General features: G+C 38.6%; 1 protein-coding gene across 1 annotated transcript; it reads left to right on the forward strand.

Annotated features, from left to right (window-relative positions):
• Nucleotides 1–5,192: 5,192 nt before the first annotated feature.
• On the forward strand, nucleotides 5,193–8,194 carry ptgfr (prostaglandin F receptor (FP)). Its single transcript, XM_006809480.3, has 2 exons — nucleotides 5,193–5,987; nucleotides 7,808–8,194. Exons 1-2 carry the CDS (start codon nucleotides 5,193–5,195, stop codon nucleotides 8,114–8,116), a joined length of 1,104 nt encoding a protein of 367 aa, XP_006809543.2. The 3' UTR covers nucleotides 8,117–8,194.
• The last annotated feature ends 3,714 nt before the right edge of the window (nucleotides 8,195–11,908 follow it).

Here is an 11,908-nt window from a genome sequence, read left to right on the forward strand (position 1 = left end):
GGTCATTAGCTTAATGAGACTCAAGAGAATGTGTTCCAGATCTGAGTAAATACCAACAGGAGCTGAGCTTGTTTGTTGCTTCAAGCTGTTTGCAGGAGTCTTTCCTCTGAGCTTATTTGATACCTGCAGCTTCACAAAACTACATACAGCAACATCCATTTGTGAGTCCTCAGAGCCAGAAAGTTGTGCTTGTTTATTTGTGTGGAAACTTTATTAGTTATTTATGAGAATCTGACAGGATCATTTCAAAAATAGAAAAGTAATTACAAAAAGAAAGAAAGAAGAGACTGTTAGCGAAACAGTAAGTGACATGAGGACTTACAAACGCTTGTGTTTTTAGTAGGTTTAGTTAATTAGTATTTTAACTTCACTGCAACGACAGCAGATGTAAAATGAGACCATAAATCCTTTATCACAATATAAGTTATGTCCCTACAGATCTCTGTCGTGCTGCAGCTTGTATCCAAGCTCAGGGAAGAGGGACTATGACACAAAACTACAATGCGGATCTGGCAGCTGTAGGCTGTTGTTATTGTCAGATAATCCGCTTCTCTCTCAAGTGTTAAGTACTTGCATGATCAAATTTGTGCTGTATCTGAAAACGAGGTTAACGTGAGATGTTTGGCCTTCATCCAACCTGTGTCCAAACTGCTGAGGATTTTCAACAGTTTTGCCAGTGACTCCGTCTTGAGCACATTTTGCTACGTCTCCCACTTTGCACCAACTCTGCTGAATTAACAATTTCAAATTGAAGGACATTTGCTGGGCAGGGTTGCAGAGACTGAGTGACAAATGGGGCAAAGTAATGACGGAAGAGAGAAGACGAGTGAGAACAGAAAGTACGTTACCTGTGAGTCTTTGCTCTGGAGTGGTTTTCTGAGATGATGGGAGATGTGAAGAAGAAGTAACAGTACCACTGGCAAAAAGCCTGCATTATGGGTTATTTTCCCATTTTGCCCCATCTGCTCACAGCTCCATCTGAACCCTGCTGAGTCAGCCTGACTATTAGAACAGCCCCATTAGATACACCCAACAAAAGAGCGCGATTGTGCTCCCATGCCTGTGCTTATGCTGGTTCTGCTACTTGTCAACACTACAGTAGAAGGTGTAATGTCTCCTCAGATGATTGCGTCAGGAGTCACCTTTTCAGATAATTAGTGACCACCATAAGACAGCAAAGAGAAAGGTTTCATTACCACTTCAAGATGACAAGACATTCTGTTTTCGCAATGAGAACAGACAACGAACAGACTCAGGAGATAAAATCCGTGTGAATGGAAAAGAAAAGCACCTTTTCTCCTTTTCATTCATCTTTTCTTGTGGTCATTGAAAGCTGTATAATGACACGCAGCTACGGAGGCTGCTGGATCATCTCCCACCTGCATTTTCATTGTTCAGACTGTGCTTTCACTGGCAATTTATTTTATGAAAATATAATTTCAGAAAAATGTTATACAATCTAATTTGATAAGAGTAGGTATGTTTCTTTTATTACTAATTGATTGTTCTGGCAAAATATATCATTATTATTCCTGAATGAAGGTCTTTAGCACTTGGGCGACTTTTGTTGTGATTTGGCGCTATATAAATAAAATTGAATTGAATTGAATTGAATTCTATCTTTTTTTGCCTTATTTTAGTCAAAGGATGGAAATCGATAGCAAAGAAAAAGAACTTGGGACAATTGTGCTCTTATTAATACTTCAAGCTACTGATACAAATCAATAAAGGCTTTGATCCAGGAGCTATAACTTCTGTGTGGCTGAGGTAACAGAGATTATCAGGTCAACTTTACTTTACTGTTCCTAATATATAAAATTATGAAAAAAATCTTGTTTTTAAGTAAAAACACCATCATTGTTACGGTTTCATTGTTTTCAGTCATTTAACACCCAAACCTCTTTTTCATTTCCAAATAATCATATGATTCATAAGTAATCATAACCATGTAAGTATCAGCAGTATGTGTGCAACTAGTTTCTTCTTCTACTATTCCCCTGCAATAAATATTTCCTCTTAGAAACCTTTGCTCCTTGTTGTGAGCAAGTAAGTGTGGAGCATGTGGAGCAATTTGTCCTCCCTCATCAGATAAATCACAAAGGATCAAAAAGATTGAACTTTGCTCCCGGAGCAGACAAAACTGCACTTCAACATATTCCATCTGCTTTGTAGGCAGTGAATCATGTGCAGTGTGTATAAACAGCACTCCTAACCAGAGATGGGCAGTAACGCGTTACTGTAATCCGATTACTGTTTTCAAGTAACGAGTAAAGTAAGGGATTACTATTGCAAAAACGGTAATTAGATTACCGTTACTTTCCCGTAGGAACGCTGCGTTACTGCGTTACTAAAACCGTGTTGTTTTTTTTGCAAGAATGTCTCATGACAGTGACGTAAGCGAGTGCGACGTTCGTGACAACAGCTGTGTGCAGATCAACAATGGATCATATATCGAGTGCAGAGAGAGTATGAGCGTGCAGCGTTTAAAGCGTGGAAGTACTGACCTTACTTTGAGTTTGATTCCATAAAAAGTGACAAAAACATTAGTGTCCGTTGTGCGTGGGAAGAAAACTTCTTTTTACAGCGAAAAACCCCTAAACTTCCGAGCAAGCACCGAGTAGCTACGACGTAATGAGAAATCTATTTGAAAGAGTGAGTGTAAACACTATATATATACACATATATATATATATATATGTGTATATATACATATATATATGTGTATATATATATGTATATATACACACATATATATATATATATATATATATATGTGTGTATATATACATATATATATACACACATATATATATATATATATATATGTATATATACACACACACACACACATATATATATATATATATATATATGTGTGTGTGTGTGTATATATACATATATATATATATATATATATATATATATATGTATGTGTGTATATATATATATATATATACACATACATATACACACATATATATGTGTATATATATGTGTGTGTGTGTATATATATATATATATATATAATGTGCTGGAATGTGCAGAAAATAGGTTTAAATATTGAACAAATTTCTTCCAGTCAGAGAATGTTGCAGATAATTAAATTTTTGCTTGATGCATAAAGTTAAAAGATTAAAACTAATAAAACAAGTTTTAAAAAGAGACTTTTCCATTTGATTACATTTTATATGATGATTATGCAGAAAAAGTAGAATTGGGCTGAAAGATCTATCGCTTTATCACCTATTCAGGTTGTAAATCGTGTTTTTAAAAAGTAACTAAACTAACTAAGTAATTAATTACTTTTGAAAATAAGTAATCAGTAAAGTAATGTGATTAATTTTTGGGGGAAGTAATTAGTTACTGATTACTTTTTTCAAGTAACTTGACCAACACTGCTCCTAACAGATTTGTTGTATTTTGTCAGAATCTCTAGAATCAGACTTAGTAGACAAAGAAAAACTTACAAATATGATAGAAGCACAGGTGTGGATTGGGTAATGTGTGGAGTTGAACCACACTGAGTCAGGAGGAGAGTCAGTCTATGAGAAAGACTGTGGGGAAGTGAGCTGTAGCTATGGAAGAGTATAACTTCTTAATTGTCTCCAGATATGTCAGCTTTCAATAAGCCATAAAACAGCTGCAGTTTTAGCTTAAAGCGTTATTTAAATAAGTAACTCTACAGATTTTACATATCAAAATAGGTTTAAGTTAGTTTTGCAAATGTAGTGGAAAAAATTATTTAAATTATTTTGTGACTTCAGGAGTACCTGAAAGAAATCTCATGCACTGGATCAAGTAATGCCTCGAGGCTGATGGCTCAAAACTACACGTGGTGCTCGTCACCCAACACAAGCAAATCTCCGGTCCAGCAGTCGCCAGTGGAATTATGATGAGCAGTAAGAAGAAAAACGAGGCCAGTGATGATAAGATGACATTTGCTTTTTTGGCTCTGAACACTGAATCGATTTCGATCAAACCCTCCATCGTCTCCACAGACTGCAGTGATGATTTGGTTTAGTACTTCATTAAAATAGATAACAATGTTAAGCACAGCATGTCCTTCAAATGACTTTTAAAACTTCTGAGAAAAAAACATCTAAAACGGGTTCTTCTGACAGAAATGCGCACTTACTTAGAAGGTCGCTGGCCTTTCCTGATCCTTTTATGGGACTTTAGCCTTTAGTTTGTTCACATTTCTTAAGGTCATGGCTTCTTTCTTTCGCAGACCTCGGTGGAAAACGAGACGCCTGATGGCAGATGAACAAAAATGACTTAATGTCCGGCTGCACTTTACCATGTGGAGAAAAAAAGGCGGGGTTGACTAATAATCTGGAGTGCAACAAATAAAAGGACACTGCCCTGAAGAGCCTAACGCCTGGGCACGTCCACCAGAGATACTGATGTGGTCTTAGGGCGTTTGGGTTCAACTTTATGTTGACATTTGTTATCGAATATTCAATTCAGGAGACGCGACCGACACTGCTGATAACTGCGTAAATAGCGCGGGTGACTAAATACATAGAACAATACAGAAAAGAGGAAGACGTGGAGACGCTTTCGGTCCATGGATAATTACAATCATTAATAACAATAATTAAATCATGTTAGCTTGGCAGCATTTTATCAGTCGGTGCAATCCCCAACCAGAGTGTTGACGCACATAGAAGAGGACGAAAGCAGATTCTTTCTCGGTGTGCAGCCTCTTGAGCTCACAGCTCGTCTATGCGCTCTCATCGAGACTTGGCACCTGCTGCACGCAGACGGAACAAGGACCGGAACAACATTAACTGCCGTCTCTTCTGTTTTTAAAGACAAAGAAGGAGGAGGCTTTAACTTATGGAGAGTTATCCCAGCGAAGCCCAAACCTGAGGTAAGGAATTACTTATTGAAATCAACCAAACCGAGGAATCAATAGTCAGACAAAGGTCATGAATTTGAGGAAAGAAGCGTTCACTGCAGTCTGATGTGATCTGATTGTTCCTGTTGGAAAGAGAAATGGATGAGTGGGAATAAAGCAATCGCAATAGGAGTTTAAAGTATAAGCTTTATTCTTGAAAATATTAATAATATTAAACTTGTGTCTTATTTCCTTCTTTTTATCAGTAGATTTCATCCAAACCATTATTTTGGTCTAATTGAATCACACAGATATTTTCCATTTACCTTCTCTTTCAGACTTAATTCCAGCCATGTCAGCTAACGGGAGTTCAGAGTCCAGCTGCAGGTCAGAGGTTAGACCCACCAATAACACCTGTTTCCAGAAGGAGCTGTCTATCACCGCATCAGTAATCTCTATGACTGTTGGCATCTTCTCCAACAGCCTTGCTCTGTTCATTCTGCTGAAATCCTACAGCAGCATCCGCAGCAAGTCCAGGGCATCCTTCCTGCTGTTTGCCAGCAGCCTGGTGATCACAGATCTGTTGGGTCACCTCATTAACGGATCCCTGGTGCTTTTTGTGTACAGTGCTGAAAAGAAATGGGAGGATTTTGATCCTTATCAAATCATATGCGCCATCTTTGGGTCATGTATGGTGTTCTTTGGCTTGAGCCCCTTGTTCCTGGGAAGTGCTATGGCTGTGGAGCGCTGCATTGGAGTCACCAGGCCTATCTTCCACTCCACAGTGTTGGCCTCACACCACATGAAAAGGCTCCTTGGGGTCACCTGGCTGCTTGCTGCACTGGTGGCTGCGCTGCCTGTAATGCTGTCGAAGCCCTACAAGGTTCAAAGCTCCAGGAGCTGGTGCTTTTTCCTTATCGAGCAAACCAAAGACTGGCTGGATGTGCTCCTGCCGCTGCTGTTTTCATTGCTGGGGCTGCTGGCACTGCTGATCTCCATTGTCTGCAACACGCTAACAAGCTGTGTTCTAATACAGGCCAAACTGCGCCACAAGCATCACTGCAGAAGCATGCCTTATCACATAGAGATGATCTGCCAGCTCCTGGCTATCATGCTGGTGTCCTGCATATGCTGGGGCCCGTTACTGGTAAGACCTCCTCAGCACATCTTTAACAGACAGTTAAAAATTACAGAGCGTAGAGTGACACTGAGGAAGCTAAGCTGGATTTGTTCCCTGCTACCTAAAGTCTTTCCATATATCTTTGTTAAAGCAGTGTTATGTTGCATTTCTGATCATTAAACTACTGCTGTTGGTCAGTGTGTCCATGATGCATTTTGAAGATGAGTAAGTACATCGTATCAACATCACAGCAATAATGGGAGTTTTTTTAAATACTAGAATTATTAGCAAACTTAACAGCTGCTTACTGGAGGTCAGAAACCACATCACACTCCCACAACAATAAAAGCCTAACTGAGCATAGCTGAAATATTAATGACAGCAATACTAAATGAATGCCTTGAGATTAAATATTACCAGTCATCTGATTCTTTGCAGCATTAGTATTTATTTAATTAAAAATTCCCAAATAAAACAATAAATTAAATGACATTAAAGTCAATGTAACCAAGTAAGATTAAAAGGTTCATGTCAATTAGATTAAACACACAAATTTAAGTAATCTTTGCATTTTCACAGTAGTTTAATAACAGTGTTATCATAGTTAACTAAAGCTAAATGCTAAAACCAAAACCAGATGTGAGCAAACATTTTAGTGAGTTAAATAAAAAATAAAAACCAGATTGTTGAAACTGCCATATACTGAAAAAAGAATACAAATATTACAGCTTCCCTGATGAGACTTTGATAGATTTGTTTACTGACTGTGAGTCAGCGGCTTTCAAACGGTGTTTTTATTTTAGCACCTACATTTATTTCCATAAATCTTGCTTCTGACATATATATACACTCATAACAATAAAAAAATAAAAGTAACACTGAAACCAATGAAAACTAAACTAAAACTGAACATTTAAACTGAAATTTAAATAAAAAAAAACCACTCTGGAGCAAACTGAATTAAAAACAAAAAGTCAAAATAAAATTTAAAAAAGTGAAATAAATGTGATAAGATGAAACCATTTGGAAGAAAATCGGTTGCAGAAGCACGAGCACGAAGACAGAGAGAAGAGTCATCATAACGCAGACTCCCAGATGAAGGTGGTGGAGAGTAACATGACCCCTATAAGCGAGCGGTGATGGAGCCGAGTGTGATCAGTGACGGGGGTTTTCCATCGAGAGGCCTTTAAAAATGACAAGGATATGGAAATGAGAAGGAGGAAAACGAAACAGAGGTGATGAAAAAAATAAGTAGAAATAATAGCTGTTATCACCGAGAGGAACGGGGACAGGATGTGAGAAAACAGATCCTTCTAGTAACAACATACCCGAGCATGTCTGTGGTGTCCTAAACAGGCTCTGTTTGTCTGTCTTCGCATTTTAAAGATACAAACAGGTTTTTCTCCACTTTCATCGCTGTTCTTTTCTATCCTTGTCATCATCATGTAAAAGATGTCTGATGTTTAATTGTTGTACACTGGTGGAAATCAGCAAATGTATTAATTAAGGACTTGTGATGCCAAGCAATAGATGCCAGACAAGCTGAAAAATATGGCAGCTGCTTTGAAGACTCTTCCAAATAATCGTGGTTTTGAATTATTATTCAAATTAAGCAATTCTAATAATTTTTTTAAAAAGAAAGTCAATGTTTTGAATTAGAGATCTCTTGATAACAACAAAGATGCAAAATTACACACACTAATCTTACCTCGTTTTTCCTGTAACTTCCCAGCCAGTCTAACACAACCAGTCTAACACAACCAGTCTAACACAACCAGTCTAAAATAGTTTTCTATTAAAGTATTTGATAAATATTTAGAATAACTGTTTTTTTACCACTCCAATAGATCCATGTCACCATTCTGAGTACCAGAGCCACGGATGAGTCTCCGTCTTTCAGTCTGCTGACTATACGCATGGCTACGTGGAACCAGATCCTGGACCCGTGGGTCTACATCCTGCTGAGGAAGGCTGTTCTCAGGAAAATCTTCGTGTTGCTTCACGGCTGTTGTGGCTCGAAAGTTTACACCCTCCATCGGTGGCAGCGCAGTATGCTCCACAACTCAGCGGAGACCAGCAGCTCCAGTGGGTCGTCTGATTGCCGCTGCCCTGGTAAAACACATGTGCATAATGTTGTCATCAAATCCATCACCTGAACCCTGTCCTGAGACTTTTATCTGAGAACGCGAGGTGCTCAAAAAGAAAAGGAAAGAAAATCCTTTGGAATACTAGAAGCACATTTCTAAAGAACGCTTATCCTAAGGTCAATTTTAAAGTGACCCAGGTCTAAAACAAAATTCCTTTGATTCTTCCTTTGCATGTGCTCTTCCTCTTTGCAAAGTTTCATCCCATTTCAGCTCAGCAGATGAATAAGACGCACTGAGACACGAGAAGACTATCAAAAATGCACTTACACAAACCACAAATGTTTTCTTGTAACATTTGCAAAATGATCACCATAAATTATCACTATTACTGTATATTGTGGTATTGACCTTTTGTTCTAAACTTTTAGCCCCACTTTCTGCATCAGGGGCACCAGACAAGTTCTATCAAAAACTGTCACAGTGTTAGAGACGAACTAACAGTCACTGTTAAGTTTTATTCATTCCTGGCTTTGTTCCACGTGCAGCTCCAGCCTGTACCTTTGCACTACTATTTATTGATTGTGACCGAGTCTTCTTTGACCTCACATGTTAACTTTTTATTATAAGGATTCCAGTATAATGTGTTAATCATTTGGTTTGCACAGATGTGCAAGACACGATAAGCGTGCAAAAAAACAAATGATCATCCTGCACCACCATGCTGACAGTCAGTATGATGTCTTTGTGCTAATATTGTGCTGCACTTAGTTTTCATCAAACATGGCTGTGCATTAATGCCAAACATCTCTACTTTGGTGCTGTCTGTCCAAAGCACATAATTCAAGAGGTCTTGTTGTTTGTTCAAATGCGACTTTGCAAACTTAAGCCATGTTGCTTTCATGCTTTTAAAGAGAAGAGGCTTTCCACTGGCAACCCTGGCATTTAGCAGGACCAGAAGCAGTAAGGATATACCGGTACTTAGGTTTTCACAGGACTGTTTTACCTGAAGCAAATATTTTGTGTTGAAAGTCTAGTTGATGTTTAAAACAAGGTTTTCCCAACAATTTCACCACAACAGTAAACTTTTGCTCATTGAGTGTTTTCTTTTTTTATAGTGTGTGAGCTGTTAATGTGATGGTCTATACTGAACCAGCCTTTAAACAATTTAAGCCTGCATTGTGTTATAACATGGACCAATTCAAATCATGATTTTTGCCTGTATTGGTACGTTTGATGTTTTAAATGGTTCGGGTGTGTGTTGTGCTTTTCTTTCAAAGTGTTGTAAAGAATGATCAGAGTAAGAAGTTTCTGACTGAAGTATGTAACGCTGCATTCAAGTGTGATCACGATCAGAACGAAAGCAGAAGTTTTGAGAGGATCGTCTTCCAGCAGTAAGTAGTCTGCTGGTAGGAGCGTTATTACTTTGTAAATGTGATTTTTTGCACCGGTGCTTCTGTATCATGACACTTTTTTTTTTTTTTTTTACAAAACAACAAAAACCTTTCCAATGTGTTTATCCTGTACTGTGTAATAAAACGGAAAATGGAAAAACAAACCATAAACATTAAAGAGAAAATGGTGAAAATGTTCTTTTTTTAATGCGTTGTAGTCAAGATAATGTGAGTTCACAGCGAGGTTTTCTCTACCTAAAACATCTTTCGTCTTGTTTTAGCCCCAAGGAGTCTGAAATATGATGAAATTTATAATAAGAAATCTGTTATTTCTTATTATAAATTATTATGTATTTATGAAAAAGAATGGATTTTGCTGCTTTTGTGAGTGTCATTTTAAAACGGCACGTTATTATTTAGTTAGTTATTACATCCCATCTGTTGACAAAACAGAAATATGAGATAAAATCTTTACTTTGAGTGTCCTGAACTGTAGTCTTATAACACTGCTTTAAGCACTGTAGACGTCTACACTGCTTTAAGCACTGTAGACGTCTACACTGCTTAAGCAGTGTAGACGTCTACTTACATTCCACTCCAAGCTCTCTGTGTGATTGGGGGACCAGGTGTCACTTCATGCAGAACTTTACAAATGGGCGCACATTGTTTGATTAACAATCGTTTTCAAATGGATGGCATCTCCATAAAACCTCTCTTGACATGTCTAGATGAAATTAAAGCTTGGTTGGCTCTAAACCTTTTAAATTTTAATGAAAAGAAAACAGAAGTGTTGGTGTTTGGACCCAGTGGTCCCTGTGAGTCCACCTCTGTTGTTTTAGGATCCCTGGAAGTCTATTTTAAACCTGTTGTTACTGACCTTGGTTTTAAGTTGGACAACCAAATCAGAGCAGTGGTGAAGTCCAGTTTTTATCATTTAAGGCGACTGGCAAGAGTAAAATCTTTTCTTTCGAGGCAGCACCTTGAAACAGTGATCCATGCTTTTATTCCTTCCCGCCTGGACTACTGTAACGCACTTTATGTGGGGGTCAGTCAGTCGTTGCTCTCACGTCTGCAGCTGGTTCAAAATGCGGCTGCACGACTCCTAACAGGAACTTGAAAAAGAGAGCATATAACCCCCGTGCTGGCCTCTCTGCACTGGCTGCCTGTGTCTTTTAGAGTTAATTTTAAATTCTTATGTTTGTTTTTAAATGCCTCCACAGTCTTGCCCCGCCTTACCTCTCTGAGCTTCTTCATCCCCACATACCCTGTCGGTCTCTCAGGTCAGCTGAGCAGCTGCTCCTGGAGGTACCGAGATCCAGGAGGAAGCTCAGAGGGGGCGGGGCCTTCTCTATTGTGGCTTCAAAATTATGGAATAATTTGCCCATGCACGTTAGAGAGGCCCCTTCACTGTCCACTTTTAAATCACGTCTTAAAACCCACTTTTATTCTTTGGCTTTTAACCTCAGCGAGACTTAGTTTCTCTTTTAATTGAAGTAGTTATTTAATTAATGATTTCACTCTTTTTTTATTTGGTTTTTATTTATAGCTCATGTAATTTTATTTTACAGTTCCAATGTACAGCACTTTACTCGAGATCTCGCAAAAGTCCGTCTTAATTTTTTTTTCTCCCATGTCCCCTGCGGGGCTCCGTAGCACTTTGTGTCAGCTGTGGTTGTTTTAAAGTGCTTTATAAATAAAGTTGATGATGAAAAGCAGAGCTGGAAATGGACTAACATTACATAGTACTGTACTTTCATATAAGTGACATTTAGTCACACATTCACACAGCGCTTATTCTCTACATTTGGGTTTGAATGACATTAACATGCATGTTTGCATGTTTTAGGACAGTGGATGGAAGACGGGTACTTGGAGGAAACCCATGAGTGAGAACATGAAAACTCCAGACAGAAAGGCCCTATTGGGGTTTAAACCAGGAACCACAACAGCACCCACCTCAACATGTTTAAGTCTCTCACTAAACCTGTGGTTCAAGACGAGCTCAGTTAGTGAGAACAGCAGATGAAAACAGGGGATACATGAATAAATAAGCCTGCTGCAGAAGGCCATAAAAACAGACGTTTGCTTCCATCCATGCTTAACGTAGCACTGCTCACTGGGAAAATTGCATTTGCAATGACAAACCTGCAACTGTGCAGTTTGTGACTGAGTGAGTTTTTAAAAGTTAGATTTATCAGGCATCAGGGAAAAGTCCCACACACATACTAGCGGCCACACATTGTTCCCACACTCGTCATGCGATTTTTGTTTGTTCTGTAATATTGACTATAAGGGGAAATGTACACGGGTAATAACCAGAGTGACAGTGTCGCTTTACAGTTATTAGTGTAGTTTTAAACAGCATCCCATAGGTGGCAGCACAACACCAAATCCCTCCCGCTGGTCGGAGACGAAGAAGGGGTGGGACGGTGGGGGGGGAGGGGAATCAGCCATATGATGTGTGACGTCA

The sequence above is a fragment of the Neolamprologus brichardi genome, chromosome 23, assembly GCF_056152115.1.
Source record: "Neolamprologus brichardi isolate AB-2024 chromosome 23, ASM5615211v1, whole genome shotgun sequence".
Lineage (NCBI taxonomy): Eukaryota > Metazoa > Chordata > Actinopteri > Cichliformes > Cichlidae > Neolamprologus > Neolamprologus brichardi.